The following is a 16999-nucleotide window of genomic DNA, read 5'->3' as shown; positions in this document are numbered from 1 at the left end:
GGAGCCTGTGGCTCTCGGCCGGTCCCAGGCTGGAGATGGGACCAGCTGGTGCGAACAAAGAAATGACTGTAAAGCCGAGGCCTTCCCAGGTGTGCTTCAGCACACCAGGACTGAGTCCTGGTTCCCCTGTCCTGTGTAGCTTGGAGGTGCCGCCCGCTTTTCTGGAGGGACACCGGCATCCTCCTCTGCGATCTGGAGGGTGTTTAATGTTACACGCTGTCTTAAGGAGTACCATTGTGGGAATTGTTTTGAAGATGGAAAGATAATTGATAGATTATTGTTTAAGCAGCTCAAAATATTTTTCAGAGCAATCAATAGAAAGGCAAATGCTTCCTGATGTTCGTTTCAAAGGATAAACTGACCGTGGGAAAAAATCAGCCTGGAAATGAACAGAAAGCTTCAAATTTCCAGAGCGTGGAGGTCCCAAGGTGACTTAAGGGGACAAACAACATAATTTATTTTAAGCTGGAGCTTCATCATTTTGTAAAGTAGATGATACGATAGCAAGTGTGCAATAGCAGGGCCTGGACTCTGTGACCCAGGAAGTTGCTTCTAGCCCTTATGTTCATTTCTTATCACAGTCTGCCTTGGACTGGGGCTGTACTTTTTTCAGTTCGTACCTCATGCTGGTTTTCCTTTTCTACCCTAGGAGCTCCTGTCTCTCACATTGATTTTCCAGCAGAGGATGGAGAACATCCTGGCTGGTTTGTGTGGGACCAGCCCAGAAGATCCGCTCCCTGTGTGGGTTCATGGCAGTGTTGGCCACTGCTTTAATCAGCTGACATTAAATGTGATTCCTCATGTGATCCTTGCAGTGGTCAGTGCCTGCTTTCTTGGCACTCCAAGGTATGACAACTAACTTGTCTAGCTCTTGATTATTATGCAGGACTGGAGGTGGGGTGGAAAGGCTGGAAATTAGATCTCCCTATAATGTGCTGAATATGTAATTAGAGAAGGACACAATATTATAGTGCTATTATATTTGTCAGTATCCGCCCTAATTCAGAGCACTGTGTACCGCTCTGGTCCCTCCATTGCAGAAAAGAATCCAGAAGGAATAGAGACGGTAGTGAGCATAAAATCACAGAAAATAATTCAAAATAACTTCAGTGAATGGGGAGTGGGAAAACTGGAGAGAATATAAATCCAAGGTGGCATGGAAGATGTATATAAGGTAATAAGGGGTTCAGAGAAACTAAAAATTCTTTTTCTGTTTACCCTCTTCTGAAATTTGTAAACATAGCAACATTCACTGATATTGAAAGGCCACAAATGATAATGAATCAAGTTATAATGAAATATTTTGTTGGGCAATAGATTATGGACTTTACATACACAGCATCACTGAAACCAACAGCGATAAAAATAATGTTTCTAGAGAAAATATCACAAGGACAAGAGAAATCAAGGATCAGAGATGTGATGCAGAGAATTTGATCATCCAGAATTTGTGTTAAAGAGGTTAAATATACTTTTTTTTTTTAATCCTCAAGGATTGGAGTCTGATTTAACCACAAAATATCGCAGTTTGCAAACAAATTTCTGTAGAGAAATGCTATTCTTTGGTAGCATCTGAATCACTGGTATTGATCAGATACTGAGCTATATTGACCTGATCTAGTTTAGCAATGCCTACAGTCTGAAAAAGTTACAAATCTAGGTAGGTGAATCTAGGAGGTTAAGTAAGAGTGAACAGATAGAGGGGGGAAGAGGGGAGGAAGAAAGGAGAGTAATGACTGAGAGGTGATGGAATTTCAACTGTAAATTCTTTTTCTCTGCTCTTTCCTCCTCTAGATCTGGCTCCAGGGTGCCTTGCAGGCCAGGCTGGGGATGCAGAATCACTGCCTCCTTTGTACTTGCTGGCCTGTTCCTTGCTGATACCATCCCAGCCACCATTTCTCAGCAGGAGCTGGGCCCTGTGTACCTGGAAGTGCTGGCAAATGGCACTGCCGCCCTGACATGGCTCACGCACGGCCTCGCTCTTCTCATGCTCTTCAGGTCCATTCACGGCTCTACCAGGGGCCCTGCAGCCCTGGCTTTCCTTGCTCTCTTACCCCTACCTTCCTTCATCATCACGCTGGTGTGGTACTACCAAAGCGGGACAGCGTGGTCCCCTGCCCACCCTGCTGCCTCCTCCAGGTTCACCATTCTCTGTCTGCAGCTGGCCTCTCTGCTTGTGTATGTGATCGGCTACCTCTTACCCACCACTGGCAGGCAAGACTTCCTCTCCATCAATCGATCCTGGCAACAAGACCAGCTCGTCTCAGAGCCAGGGATCCCGGTGCCTGATCAGCAGAGGGTGGCAGAAGATGGTGAGAGCTGGCTCTCGTGCTTCTTTTATGTTTGGATGAACCCTCTTATGAAACGTGGCTATCAGTGGAAGCTGAAACAGCCACAGGATGTCTATGTGCTTCCTCGACAGCTCCAGGCTGCCAGGGTCTGTGATCGCTTCTACTCTTGCTGGCAGAAGAAGGCAGCTCTGCACCAAGTAGAGGAGGAAACAGTGTCTCTTACTAGCCCAATCATTGCTGGAGGTGATGGGAATAGCGATGCCCCGGACAGCTCGCACCGTGCCCAGGAGGCCGTGCAACTCTTCTCAGTCCTTCATGCGGCCTTTGGGCTTCGTTTTTACTCCCTTGGACTTCTCAAGCTGGCCGGCAACCTGCTGGGTTTCTCGGGTCCTCTGCTTCTGAACCTGCTGGTGAACTTCATGGAGTCACGGCAGGAGCCCCTGAGCCATGGGGTGCTCTATGCCCTCGGGCTCTTTGCTGGCTCCTTCCTGGGCGCTCTCTTGCGGAACCAGTTCAGCTACGAGGTGAACAAGGTGATGCTGATGGTGCGGGCTGCCACCATCTCTGCCATCTATCGCAAGGCTCTGCGTGTCAGCAGCACCAGCCTTACCCGCTTCACCGTGGGGGAAATTGTCAACTTCATGAGCACGGACACCAGTAGGTTGGTCAACTTCTGCCTCAGCTTCCATGAGGTGTGGAGCCTGCCTTTCCAGTTTGCCATTACCCTCTACCTCCTCTACCAGCAAGTGGGGGTCGCTTTTCTGGGAGGCTTGGCCCTGGCACTGCTGCTTGTGCCCATCAACAAGGTCATAGCCAACCGCATCATGATGAACAACAAGGAGATGCTGAAACACAAGGACACACGGGTCAAGGTGAGGGGCAGCTGGTGGCATTCTGAGTTTGTTGCTATATTTTCTCCCTGTTTGTCCCTAGAATGTTGGCTTTTTGGCCACTTGCCACGATCCCAAGCAGATTAATTGAATCACAGCTGTTGGGAAAAATGCCAGAGGGGGCACACACACAACACACACACTTGGTTCAAAAGTGTTTCAGGGTGATGCAGTGTCGCCACCCACAAGATAATGAACCTCTAATGCTTGTCTTGCCCCCTGGGCTAATTCAGGTTCCCTTGCAGGTTTCTTTTCTGTGTGTAGTAGTTAAGGTAGGTCTCCTGATTGCTTCCTCTAGAGATGCTTCTACCCTATTAATTACTTCAGTAATGTTATCAATGGTGAGGTGGCTTGCAGTCTGGACAGAGGCAATGATTACAGACGTAGTGGTTTTATATCACTCCAGTGTGGCACCCTCAGTCATCTTTTCCACTGCTTTCTGCGTATTTGCAGTGCCATCTCTTTCCTTGCCACACATCAAACATTTGATTCCCACCTTTTAACCTTGTATCTCTAATATGAGGGGACAGCATTTTCACTCGCTATTTCCATCATGCTTTGGAAGCATGAAACATGAGTCAGCTCCATAGCAGACCTGTTGGGAGCTTTAAAAATATTTCTCTTAGTGACAGAAGGTGCATCTAGTTGTATGGGGTGTGCTGGACCTTCTCCAACTATTGCGAGACTGGTTTGCTGAGTGAACTCTCACTTTTTAGTTTTCTTTAATGTCAGGCACAGACACATCTTGGCTTGCTTTGCACATGCTGACCTGAGAGCAGGAATGAGAGGGCAGCATGCTTCAGGGACACCTGAGCTGCTGGATGTGAGACAGCCAGGCTCTGGATACAGACTAGCTGTGTCATGGCAGCACCAGGCCTGAGAGTCAGGTGGTATTATCTCAAGGCGCTGTCAGGCCAACGTAGGTAAATGGCATCCAGGCTGGAGCTAGTAATTCCACACGTCCCTTCACCTGTGTTGCACATCCTTCAGTTGGGAAGTAGTGTAATGTTTTGCCATTTCCCGAGCTGCAGACAGCACAAATGGCTGAGGAAGCTGGTGGAATAAGTGAGAGCAAAGTTCCCGATAGCTGCCACTTGAGTTTATGTCTTTGTTAGCAATAAATGGTTCCTTCTCTAGCCTGGCCCTTAGCAGGAGGCAACTGCAAACCTGGCCCGAGCCCCAGTGCCTAGCTGGCATTTGGTGTGTTAGGCAGGTACCGGTTGCTCTATGTGCTTTTCCTCTTTGCCTGCAGCTAATGACGGAGTTCCTATGTGGCATTCGTGTGATCAAGTTTTATGCCTGGGAGAAGCACTTCAGCACCAGGATAAATGCCTGCCGGGCTAAAGAGCTGCAGAAGTTACGAGCCATCAAGTACTTGGATGCTGTGTGCGTGTATCTGTGGGCAGCACTGCCTGTTGTTGTCTCCATTGCCATCTTCATCACCTATGTCCTGTTGGGTCACCAGCTCACTGCCACAAAGGTGAGTAGGTAGTAGGGAGAGCTCCAACCTTGTCTCGTGCAGAGGACAATCTATAGTGGGACTGAAGTCCTGAGGCATCTTCTTTGGGAAATGAACCCAGCCTGTGTCTCCCCACAGCTCTTCAGGCTCTCACTGGTGAAGCTGTTTGGAGGATACAAGATGCAAGGGAGGTACTGCCTCCAACTCATGGCTGTTTCCTTACCCATGCAGGTGTTCACAGCATTGGCCCTTGTCGGGATGCTCATTCTCCCCCTCAACAGCTTCCCATGGGTGTTGAATGGGACCTTGGAAGCCAAAGTTTCCCTGGATCGAATCCAGCGTTTCCTTGAACTCATGGACCAGGACCTGGAAGCTTATTATGCCCTAGGTAATGGCGAAGGATGCTGCTGGGCTTGGGACCCTGGGCAGGGGACATTCGGAGCAGAGAGCTGAGGTGTGAGGCCCAGGGGAAGTACTGGAGGGCAGCTGGCTGTCACCCCATGATTCAAGATGTTCAGTTGTCAGAGGCAGAGTGAAGGCACTTCATTCCTGTGGAAAACAGGAGACAAAGCTATAACATTCCTCTTTACCAACTCTAGGCCATTGCTTGTCCCCACGGAGCCCTGCCATTCGTGTCCCTTTAGAAGAAGCTGCTCCCTCCTCTATCCAAAGCTCCTCTGGCACTGAAGCCATCAACAACCTTGGCTTTGCCTGGCAGAAAGGCTTGAGTGGGTACCCCTCCCCTGAGCCATCTCAGCTCCCTTTCTCTCATTCCTTGCCTTTTTCCAGCTCCCTGACATTCTTTTACCTTCAACAGTAATAAAACCAGGTTATCCTTACAGTGTCTCCCTGACAGTCAGCAGGTCACCATATGTGTCTGGTGGGAGCTGGAGGAGGGAGGTGGAGGTATAAGTTTAAGGGCAAGTCAGTAGGCAAGCATCTTATTCCATGGTTGGGTCAAGGGCATCACGGCGGTGCCCTGTCTGTGGTCTCATCCATTTGGGAACAAAGCTGATAGTATTTGTGATGTCAGGTGCCTTTCATTTTCTGGCCTTCTCATAGTATTGCAATGCTGTGCTGCTTTTCTCTTGCAGATAGCCCTTCAGATACTGCTACTGCCGTGGAGATGCGATGTGCAGCCTTCTCATGGGTGCCAGTTGAGGAGGAAAGCACCAGGCAGCCCTTATCCACAGGCACTCTGCAACTGCACATTGAGAACCTGTCAGTGAGAAAGGTGAGCAAGGATGCAGGTGGTAACAGAGAAGAATGGCACTAGAGAAGCCAAATAATGGAGCAGGGGTGGCATGTGTTTATGTTTTCCTGGTCTTACAAGCTCTGCATCAAAATCTTCTCTTGGTCAAGAGGCACAGGGCACATATTGCATCTCTCAGAGCTGAAGGGTGCTGGAGGAGATCCAGGCATGGCTTACAGACAAGAGATGAACCAGCTCCCTCTACTTTCCACCACTGCTGCAGGAGAGGACTGGGCAGGGAACACAGCTCGGCCCCAGAGTTAACACTCCCTGCAGACTTGTGTCCTGCCATATCAGGAGTCTGGTTTACCCAACAACTGTACCCAGCTCTGCTGCTGAATCTGTGAGATAGTCCTAGTTTAAGACAGCAGTCAGCTTTCTTACAGGCTACGTGTGGCTCAAGAAATCTGGACAAGCCACCCAGTATTAGCGCATCAGGTTGCTCCTTTTCATTTCCCTTTGCAGGGGATGCTCCTGGGGGTTGTTGGGAAGGTCGGCTCTGGCAAAAGCTCTCTGCTTGCAGCCATCACTGGAGAGCTCATTAAGTAAGTAGCCTAAAGGCTCCTTTCTGCCTGGTTCCTCCATGCCATGGCAGGCAGGGACTATCCAGTGCTATCCCTATTTGTAGGCCGTTTTGATCTGCCAGCAGTTCTCCTTTGTTGCCCTTTCCACCCACTTCTGGTGTGCTTGCAGGCAAGGTGGACGAGTGTATGTTTGTGACCTGGAGCAAGGATTTGGTCTGGCCACACAGGAGCCTTGGATACAGTTTACCACTGTCCGTCAGAACATTCTTTTTGGGCGGGAATATGATGCCAGGTTGTACGAGGAGGTGGTGGAGGCCTGTGCCCTCTCCGAGGACCTGAATGTGAGTGCCTAAACTGTAAACCTGCCTGGGCCTTCTTGGCCAGCTTTTGCATCCAGCCTGAGCCTCACTGGGAGCAGTTCTCATTCTTTCTGGATATAGACTGCTTTTCCAATGTCCCAATCACACAGCGTTACTCTTATTACCAATCCCAGACCATACCTGGCCCCACAGTTCTTTAAGGTGTGAAGTCACTCTGGTAGCGCTTTGGATGGTTTCTTCTGCTGCTGAGCCAAAAGCTCTTGATCCTGGGGAAAGGACATGTTCTTGCAGAGCTGATGACTGCCAGATTTTTCAGGCAGAACCTATCAGCAGCTGATGCTTTTTTTGGACCAGAAGGAACTTCCCTGGGATCTGGAAGGGCTGAGGCTGTGGTCCTACTGTCAGTAATACACATATTCTAGGCTTGAGACTTATGGCTATATTAGCCAGTAAACCTGGCTGTTACACATGGTAGGAAGCTAGCCTTCTCCTCCCAGTTTATAACCTGATGCCTGATTTTCTGAAGTGCCTAGCACTAGGAGCTCCTGTTTGCTTTGGCAGGAGCTATGAATACTCTGTAAAGGCAAGATACTTATTTGAGAAGTAGTAGACTATGCCTATGCTACCAAATCAAGAGGAAACTGTTTCCAGCTACTGAAACTGCAGGTTTTACTGCTAAACTGTTTGGATGGGCCCTAGCATGATTTTGGTACGGGCACAGCTCTTGCTCTCCCAGAAAATTTCCAGGCACAATTTCAGAGTTATCTCAGACCAGAAGTTGCTCTCAATGGGTAGTTTAGATGTGGCCACCCTGTTCTGGAGTGTAAGAGAATTTAGTTGCATAAATGCCAAGCTTGCCAGTTGTCTGCAGAACCAGTGTATAGACTGTTGCATTGTTTAATTTTTGGTAAGGTGTCACCCTAAGGAATTACTGCCAGAGGCAGGAGAGGGACCCCAATGTTCTTGTTTTGGGTCCCCAGTAGTTTCCTGTCCTTTCTAAATGGATTTTCTTGAATGTTTCAGATTTTACCAGCAGGTGACCAGACAGAGGTGGGCGAAAATGGTGTGACACTCAGTGGGGGACAGAAGGCTCGAATAGCCCTTGCCAGAGCCGTTTACCAGGTAAATAGCGAAGCAGTCATGCTATGGCAGATTGTGCCCAGTGCCAAGTCAAATGTAAAGAAGCTGGCAGCACCCAGCTGTACGATGTGCTCTGGCAGCATGTCTTAAACCGCATCGTGCTGGCCTAAAGGTGCTGGCGGTGTGCCACACAGAGGCACTTGCACTTTTCTCTACAGCACTGCCTGCTCCGGCAGGGCCAGCAGCTGTATCCTTGTCTTTTGTCTCGCTCTCAGGAGAAAGAGCTTTACCTTCTTGATGATCCCCTGGCTGCTGTTGATGCAGACGTAGCCAACCATCTTATGCGGAAGTGCATTCTTGGAGTTCTCAAACGCAAGACCAGGATCCTTTGCACCCACAGGACAGAGTTTTTGGAGAAGGCCGATGCCTTGTTGTTGATAGACAATGGCAGGATAGTTAAAACAGGTACACTGGCTGTCTTCTCAGGCATTCGTTTGTGCCTGTGTGCCAGTCTTGGAATGGTTTGAACAAAGGCAGACATAAGGGAGTAGGATTAACTAGTGGGGAACCCAACGATAAAGAGCTTGAGGACACTGCATGTGGGTAAAGATGGGGTGGAAGGGAATGTGCAGATGCACAGATAAAACAGGACAGCCCTAGAGGTGGGGAGCTGATAAGGCAGAAGGCCATAGCAGGTTGTATGGAGCAGGGCCTTCAAGGATGCAGGTGCTGTGAGAGAAGATAGGGAATGTTATGAGAAAACGAAACTGGGCCATTTCATAGCAAGAGGCAGTGAGTAGCTGGCATCTGTTCCTCACAGGCTCTGAAGCTTTTGCATGTCTCTTCACAGGCACACCAGCTGATATCCTGCCGCTCGTGGAAGCCTTCCCCAAGTTCAAGGATATAGACAAGACGCAGAAGGATAAAGGTCTATACCTGGCGAGCTTGAGGGTGGCTGGGTCAGCACAGCTCAGCTGAGCACCCAGACAGAACCTGTACCTGATGGCTGCTGGCCTTAGAGCAGAGCTCCCACCACCTTGCTCTGCTGTGGCAGTGCTGATCTGTGGGTAGTGTGTGCCATAGAGGGAGAGGAGGCCCACATATAGTTGGGTGTTGGTCTAGAGCAGTATTTGAATCTGTTGTTCCACTTGTGGTCCAGCTTTGGATGAAGGTCTGCCAGGATTGGTGCACCTGTCTTGAAAGGAGAGAGAGGAGTGAAGAAAAGTCTCCTTCATAGCCTAGACTTGCTCTGTTCACAGCAAGGAGCAGCTGCAGGAGGAGCTTACGTTGCACTGACCTTTGCTTTTGCCTCCATTCCCACAGCCCCTGATGAACAGGGCCAAGAAGAGGCTGTAGAGACAGAGGCAGAAGAATCAACCCAAAACAATCATCTCATCTACAAGGAGGAAGAGAAGAAAGAAGGGGCAGTGGCTTTTCAGGTGTACAAGGCATATTGGCTGGCAGTGGGCAGTTGCTTGGCATTATCCATCCTCTTCTCGCTGCTCCTGATGCAAGGTGAGGCAGTGGCCAAGCAGCACATCTCTCTTTAGACATTCCTCTCCTCGTTCCCTGGTTGTGTGGAGTCCAGGGAAGAAAACAGGCCAGGGGGTTAATCACTCTCCCTGCAGCAGGAAGAGCCCTTTTCTCTTCCCCAAACTGAAGTAGCACAGTTGGGAGGGGGCACATGTGGGAACAGGATCTGTTATCTCACTGCTGCAATTGCATGTCTACTCCTCTAGCAGTGCCCTGTCGCTGCTGCAGCTCAACACTGTTCCCTTGCTCCTGCTCTACTACTAACAGTGGAGAATGAAGGCAGGGGAAGGCTAGACTGGGCAGTGAGACAATAACAAAAGTTGTCCAGCAGCTTCCCCTCCAGCTTTTCTGCTTCATATTTGCTGATTCAAAGATTGAATCCCTCTTTATGCAGTCTGTCTTTCTCTGTAGCATCCAGAAATATCTCAGATTGGTGGCTGTCACACTGGATCTCCAGCATATCCCAGACAGCAAATACCTCTGTGATGGTCTGCTCAGCTTCCCCGCCTTCCCCAGAGCTGCTTCTCTTCTCCGTTGTCGGGCTTGTGTAAGTGAATGCTGGTCAGGAGGTGCCAAAGGAAGCTGGAAACACACTCCCATTTTGCCCTTAAGTGCATTTCCTGTGAAGATCCTTGTTGAGAGCAGGGATAAACTGTCGACCCCACTGCAGGGGATCTGTGTGGCTGCTTCGACAAAGAAAGAGAATCGAAATCTCTGACCTGATGAGGTGCCCAAAGGGCTTCTGCCTGGGGCTGATGGAAGACTCCTAGCTGCATAGTAATCAGAGTGTTTGTCCCAGCATGCCAAAGGGGTAGTCTCTCACAGGAGTATCAGGTTGACGTATCCTGGTTTCCCCTTGAGTATGCTCCTGGGTTCTCATGCGCTGTCTGTGAGTTTATTGTTACGGGGACCTTGGCAGATTCATAATCTTCCTCCTTCTGTGTTTCAGCTCCCCCATTCAAGCTCTGGACACCACCCCAGTCCCTTCCAATGGTTCACTGGATGTGAATTTCTACCTGATAGTTTATGGAAGCATTGCAGGGGCCAACTCCCTCTTCACCATTCTTCGGGCCTTCCTCTTTGCTTATGGCACTATCCGTGCTGCCACTGTCATTCACAACCGACTGCTCCAGAGGGCTCTAAAGGTAATGGTTAGAAAGTCCAGGGCAGACTGGGGCTCCTGCAAGTCACTCCCACCTGACATTCTTCTCATAGTTGGGAGTAAGGTTTTGGGAGGTGTTTCTGCTGGTATTAGCTGATGAGCTCCCCTTAGGACTATATCCAAAAAAAGCTGCACCACAGCCAGCACAAGGGCCCAATGAGCTGGGATTCAAAATGTGTCCTGTAAGGCTTGTTCCATTCCATGGAGAAGTGTTTTATGGCTGGCACCTGCATCTGTTCACTCATTAGGCTTAGATATGTAGCCAAAGTGAGGACCAATTGAATCATAGTAGCTTTTGCAGAATCATGAGCTCAGATTCAGATGAGATTGGAAGGAGTCATTAAGCAAGATTTAGGGCTGGTGCTGTTATGTACCAATTAACTTTCTTCAGGGTTTGGGCTTCCTTGGGTTCTCAGGCTAGAGTTAGGATTAGAGCATTAGAAGATAGGATTAGAGGCTAGGATTAGAGGATTGTCTCACTGGCTACTGGTGGGCTAGTATGGGATCTGAGTGACTGCTATCTTGGTAGCTGTCTGCCATTTGCCACAGAAAGGTCTCCTTCATTTTGCCATGCGAACAGCATGAGTTATTTGGCTGCAAGTGGATGCTGGCTTTGGGGTCTGAGATTTCTCCTCCAGCTGAGGAAAGAAAGGGTGCTGTGGTGGCCACCCCTTTGTGGCCTTATCTGCTCCCCTGGGTGCTGCTCTCCTGGGCACTGTTCTGTGGCTGGATCTCACTGCAGCTGATCAAGTCTTACTTTCTGGTTCCCTTGTTGCCAGGCCACAGTCACCTTCTTTGACACCACACCAACAGGCCGGATCCTGAACCGCTTCTCCTCAGACCTGTACTGCGTGGATGACAGCCTGCCATTTATCCTCAACATCTTCCTGGCCAACATGTACGGGCTCTTGGGCATGCTGGTGATAATCACCTATGGCCTCCCTTGGATTGGTCTGGTCTTACTCCCTCTGGCTGCTCTCTACTTCTCCATCCAGCGCTATTACCGGTGCACATCCCGGGAGCTCAAGCGCCTTTACAGTGTCACCCTGTCTCCCATTTACACTCACTTCTCAGAGACCCTCTCGGGACTGAGCAGCATCAGAGCCATGCGGGCAACACAGAGGTGAGTGGAAAGAAAGAGAGCCAGAGCTTTGGCTTTATAGACCAGGGCTGTCCTGACGTAGGGCTGGTTGGAATGGGTGGCAGGAATGTCCCTGGTCTGGGGCAGCAGAAATGGAGGTTGAGTGGTGCGCAGCCTGGTGTGAACCTCTGTTGTGTGCCTGCCAGGTTTGAGTTGGAGAATCAGCTGCGCCTGGAGCAGAACCAGCGCTGCCTTTTTGCCAGCAACACAGCGATGCAGTGGCTGGACATCCGCCTGCAGATGATTGGGGTCGCTGTGGTTACCGCTATTGCAGGAATTGCCATCATCCAGCACCAGAAGCAACTGGGAAATCCAGGTAGGCTGCCAGCGATTGTTCTATGCCCATTCCTAGGCTGTGGCCCAGGGGTTCCTCCTCTCCTAGTCCAGAGCTGCACATGTCCCTACACCAGGGTAGGATCCAGAGCTCCTGCTCCCTGTCGCTCTGCAAGTCACCCACAGTGTAGTGCTTCAGCTCCTGTCACTCCTCCTGTGTGTCCCCATCCTAGAGTGGGATCCCAGACTCCAGAGTGCTGACTTCTCCCTTGTTTCTCTGTCCTACCACCAAGATCCCAGTTCCTTCCCTGCCAGTAACATCCTTCCTTATGCTTTTGTCCTCACAGGACTTGTGGGCCTTGCGCTCTCATATGCCCTGTCTGTCACAAACCTGCTCTCAGGCCTCATTTCCAGCTTCACTCTGACAGAGACCAGGATGGTGAGTGTGGAGCGGACAGAGGAGTACACCACAGACATCCCCGTGGAGTCCCAGGGTAAACTGGTCCAGGTAAAAGCTCAAATATGTTCTCAGGGACTGGCCCATCTTCTGGCTCTGTGCCCTGCTCTTGCCTCCTGGGGAGGTCACAGGATTCCAGTGAATGGGTGGAGAAAGAAACCACCTTGATCACTCATCCTTTACCAGTACATCTCCTGGAGGGGATGAATCTCTGGCAGGAGTTGGTGAAGGCTGGAATGACAGGAAGCAGTAGGAGAGCAGAACTCACTCTGCTCCTGTCTGATCCTATCCAAGCTGTGAGAGAAAAACAAGCCTAGGAGTGGGCTGGAGATGGAGCTGGGCTGTGCATTGGGTCTGCTCAGAAGCCAAGCAACCATCCAAAGGGATGGATGGGGCTTGGCCTGTGGGGAGGTGAGGCTGAAGATGACAGTGGGTCACGGTCATACCCTGTCTCACCCTGGTATCCTTCTTAGGTTGCTGCTGACTGGCCAAGCCAGGGGCTTGTGGAGTTCCAGCAGGTAGTCCTGGCCTACCGAGCAGGCCTGCCCAATGCACTCGATGGCGTGAACTTCACTGTTTACCCTGGAGAGAAGGTGGGGATTGTGGGTCGCACAGGATCTGGAAAATCCACCCTTTTCTTGGCCCTCTTCCGCATGCTGGAGCTGAAATCAGGCCGGATTCTCCTGGATGGTGTTGACAGCCAGCTGGTGGGCTTGGAGGAGCTGAGGTATGGAGGGCTGAGCAGAGTGGAGGGCAGCCAGGGGGGCCTGGAGGCTGAGAGCTGTCAGTGGTTGGATGCCAAAGGGAAGAGTGAGGAGCAAAGGACTTCCCATTGTGGCATCCTCTTGTCTGATTGTGGCAGCTTCTTACGAGTTGCTCTGTTGTTTCTGAACAGCTGTGCTAAGGAAACCAGGCTGAATATGTGACCCATGTCTCTCTGCCTCTAAGCAAGCCAAGACACCCCACCCCAGGAAAAAAAAAAAAGGCCTTTGCGTTTCTGCAGCACCCACCCCATGAGCCCTCAGCTCTTGTTTGCTTGCAGATCTAGGCTGGCCATCATCCCCCAGGATCCATTTTTGTTCAGTGGCTCAATCCGAGAGAACCTGGACCCCCAGGGAAAACGGACAGATGCTGAGCTCCACGAGGTGCTAGAGCAGTGCCACCTGCGGGATGCCGTTACTCAGATGGGTGAGTCTGAACCCAGCGACAAGCTGGTGAGCGCTGGTACTGGGAGAGGGGAGAAGGCCTCAGCTCAGTCAGGGAGCTGAGGAAAGGGAGCCAGGTGAATGCAGTAGGGAATTGGTTAGGTGAGGCCACACTAGGACCAGGGTGGGAACAGGTCAGTGGAACCCTGGTGGCATTCCCTGAGATTTAGTGCCATGAGACTGACAGGTCTCCCACCATTGGGTGGTGGGATCTTGCTGGTGAGACCAGGCCCCAGTGGATGTTAGAGCAGAGTCAGAGAGAAGCCAGCCTCTATTTCTAGGGAAGCGTGGCATCTCTGTGCCAGTCATTGCTTGCGTCCTAGTGTAAACGCTCTGGTTCCCAAGGCCTGGACCTGAGCAGGACTGGGATTTTGAGTGCTACTGGGAAAACCCCAAACTGGGGGAGCCGTTTGGGGCCCTGTGCAGAGCCTGGTGGGGTGACTGCTGAGCTTAACCCCTGCAGGTGGATTGGACAGCGAGCTGGGAGAGAGGGGAAAGGGTCTGTCTGTGGGACAGAGGCAGCTGGTGTGTCTGGCAAGAGCCCTCCTGACGCAGGCCAAGGTGAGTGCCCCGCCTCCATCGGAGCAAGGGGGAGGGTGAACTGCTGACGGTTGTGCTCCAGAGTTGGGGTGTCGTGGGAACAGACAACCTGTGTTAACCTTCTCAGGCTGTCCCTGGGCAGGGATTGGGGTCTCCCCTGTGGTGCTTGGGAGCTCCCTTCACTCTCTGCCCCTGGCAGGTGCTGTGCATTGATGAGGCCACAGCCAGCGTGGATCAGAAGACAGACCAGCTGCTGCAGCAGACCATTCGCCAGCGCTTTGCTGACAAAACCGTTTTGACGATTGCTCACAGGTACAGAGGAAGCAGCACTCTGTGCCTAAATTCATCCTACCACTCACAGGGAGTGGTGGCTGCACCTGCCATGCCTGGGCCTTGAGCTGAGCTGGGAGGTCTCCATGATGAGGCTTTTCAAGTGCAAAAGGCTGGACCTTGCCTGTTTGCCTTTTCTGCTTTATTAGCCCCTGGGTGCTGGAACAACTGGATGTGAAAACGTTGTACCCGGAAATTGGGGGACAGCAAAGGGCAAAAAAACGCATCATAAGGCAGATGGCTCTTCCTGGGCACTGCCTACTGGGATCAGGGGAGTGAATCGGACCTGTGGTTCTGCCAAATTAGGGCAAGGAGCAATGGAGAACTATCCTACAGAAAGGAGCAGCGTGGAGACCTGGGAGAAGCAGGTGCCTGTGGCTCAGTAGAGGGCACTGCAGGACAGCCGGTGGCGAAGGGCTGCAGCCAGCTCCTGGCCAGGGGAGGCAGAACGCTGGGTAGTTCTGTTTTCTAAAATCGTGAGTTTTGGTCCCAGCCTGCACCTGATGCCAGCAAGCTAGACACTGCCCAGGCAGGACAGGGCAGCAGTGCTTGCCCCACAGCTGAGAGATTTAATGTAGGAGTAGAACAGTAGATGGTTACAGGCGGAGGGAGGAGGGCAAAACGTTAATACTGTGGATACTGAGAAGGGACGGGTTAGCATTAGGCAGTGCTCCCACTCTTGCCAAGTGGAGGAGAATTTGGAGGAGGGTTATGCAGTTGTATGGAGGGTGTTTTCAAAGCACAAAGGTTACCACAAAAATAAAAATCAAATGAGCAGGTGGCAGGGGCTGGTGTCCTGCTGCACAGAAGTGGGAGTGATGGATGACAGGCAGGGTGGGCTGGGCCTGGCAAGTGAATCCAGTGGGTCTTGTTAAATACATCAGATAGGAGCGAGGCAGGAGGGGTGTGAAGGGAATGTGGTTCCTACACTAGGGATATTATGCATAAATGGAGTAGAAAGGTAAGAGCACCGTGGGCTGAGGTGTGTGTTTGGGTTGGGTGGGGGGAGGCCGCCTCTGATGGAGGAGTAATTAGAGAGGAGAACCAGCAGAGGAAGGAGTGGCAGAAGGCAAGGCAGCAAGACTGGGTTGAAGATGGCCCCAGCCCCTCTTCCACTGGGATGAAGGGAGATGGGGGAGAGCAGTAAGGAAGGAGAGGTGGTGATGGGGTTGTTTTGTACTCATGGTTCTTCCATGCCATGCAGCTTCAGGTGAACCATTAATTGGATGGGTGAAATCTAGGATGGGAAGTGACTCGGTACTTGTCTCTTGTCCCTCCAGGTCACTTCCAGTGCTGCAGCCTGGAACTCTTTTGGGGATGAATGTGTAACCAGTCCTGAACTCCATAATGCTTCTTACCTGCTCAAATCCTGTGCAGTGTCTTCCCTGTGACTTGCAGCTTTGTAGGGCTGTAGTTTCGCACTGAACAGTGCACGACTGTGCAAAGGCATTCCTGCTGCCCTGTCTTCCCTCCCCAGGGCCAGAGCTTGCTGCCCTGCTAGCAGTCTGGGCAGAACTGGGTGCATACATGTACTGTGGGTGCTGTGGTTGGCAGTCTGGCAACTACAAATCCACTGGTGGTGGCAGCGTAAGCAAAGATGCCAGACTGCTGGGGAATGGCAGCTGATGCACAAGTCCATTTCTGCTGCCCTCAGGAGGTGGCAGGTGAGGAAATGTAGGGGCAAAGAGAAGCAACTCAATAACTCTCCTGTGGGAATGGAGACATCTTGTGTAACCCCAGAATCAGGCATGCCCTGAGCTCTCCCTCCACAGAGCTTCCCTCTGTGCTCCTGGTGCCCTGCCATGCCCAGCAACTGGAAGGCATCGCTGTGCTCTCCTAAGAGGTGGTGCATTTCAGTACTGTGCAGAGGCTCTCTGGGGAGCTGGACTGCAGCGTGCCCCTGAGTGCACAGGGAGATGCTCCACAGACCCTGATGTTGGGCATGTCTTGGGCCACCCCTTGACAGCAGGGGAAGCAGTATCCAGGGTTTCTCCTCAGATTGACCAACGTGTGTCCTGGTGTTTGCTGTCCACAGGCTGAACACCATCTTGGACTCAGACCGTGTGCTGGTGATGCAAGCTGGGAGAGTGGCAGAGCTGGATTCACCCACCCACCTAAGCCAGAAAGATGGCTCCTTGTTCCAGCGCCTCCTGCACAGCAGGCAGCAGTGACCTCCCTCCTGGGCTGAACCCAGGCAGCTCTCCTGGCTCTGTGCCTGGCTTTCCTCTTGCCTCAGCCACTAGCCCTGTCCCTGCAGGGCCAGGAGCTGCTGAGGTGAGGGAAGGGGTTTTCCTGCCTGCAGACAGCAATTGTGTGTCCTCAGGGACGGGAGCATGGCACTGCAGCCTTTCCTTTAGTAGGGAAGATGGGACCTGGTGTTTAGGGCCATGCAAGCCTGGCTGGTGGGATACTGATCCCCTCCAAGGCTCCCCTTTGAGATTACAGAGGGATTTTCTGCTCACTGAAGAATCAGTGACTCTAGTCTGAGACTTAGTCTCACATGTGCAATTTAAAATAAAGTGGAAACACATCCTTGTGAAGC

At 51.4% G+C, this 16999-nt stretch overlaps 1 protein-coding gene across 1 annotated transcript; it reads left to right on the top strand.

Annotated features, from left to right (window-relative positions):
- The first annotated feature begins 658 nt into the window (after positions 1 to 658).
- On the top strand, positions 659 to 16986 carry ABCC10 (ATP binding cassette subfamily C member 10). The gene is made up of 21 exons (XM_009283774.2): positions 659 to 846; positions 1795 to 3163; positions 4434 to 4661; positions 4872 to 5028; positions 5735 to 5874; positions 6358 to 6437; positions 6586 to 6757; positions 7760 to 7858; positions 8092 to 8281; positions 8667 to 8744; positions 9140 to 9331; positions 9761 to 9896; positions 10299 to 10494; positions 11291 to 11634; positions 11799 to 11968; positions 12273 to 12433; positions 12856 to 13109; positions 13425 to 13570; positions 14051 to 14148; positions 14327 to 14439; positions 16493 to 16986. Exons 1-21 carry the CDS (start codon positions 686 to 688, stop codon positions 16626 to 16628), a joined length of 4620 nt encoding a protein of 1539 aa, XP_009282049.1. The 5' UTR covers positions 659 to 685; the 3' UTR covers positions 16629 to 16986.
- Positions 16987 to 16999: the final 13 nt, after the last annotated feature.

Source organism: Aptenodytes forsteri, unplaced genomic scaffold (assembly GCF_000699145.1).
Source record: "Aptenodytes forsteri isolate BGI_AS27 unplaced genomic scaffold, ASM69914v1 Scaffold309, whole genome shotgun sequence".
Lineage (NCBI taxonomy): Eukaryota > Metazoa > Chordata > Aves > Sphenisciformes > Spheniscidae > Aptenodytes > Aptenodytes forsteri.
Note: the sequence above shows the minus strand (reverse complement) of the source record. Positions and strands in the feature narration are given on the sequence as shown.

Coding starts and splice junctions, on each gene's coding strand:
- ABCC10 (XM_009283774.2), top strand. CDS start 686: ATGGAGAACATCCTGGCTGGTTTGTGTGGGACCAGCCCAGAAGATCCG. Junction 7,859..8,091: donor TTGCCAGAGCCGTTTACCAG/GTAAATAGCGAA, acceptor TCTCGCTCTCAG/GAGAAAGAGCTTTACCTTCT. Junction 13,110..13,424: donor GTGGGCTTGGAGGAGCTGAG/GTATGGAGGGCT, acceptor GTTTGCTTGCAG/ATCTAGGCTGGCCATCATCC.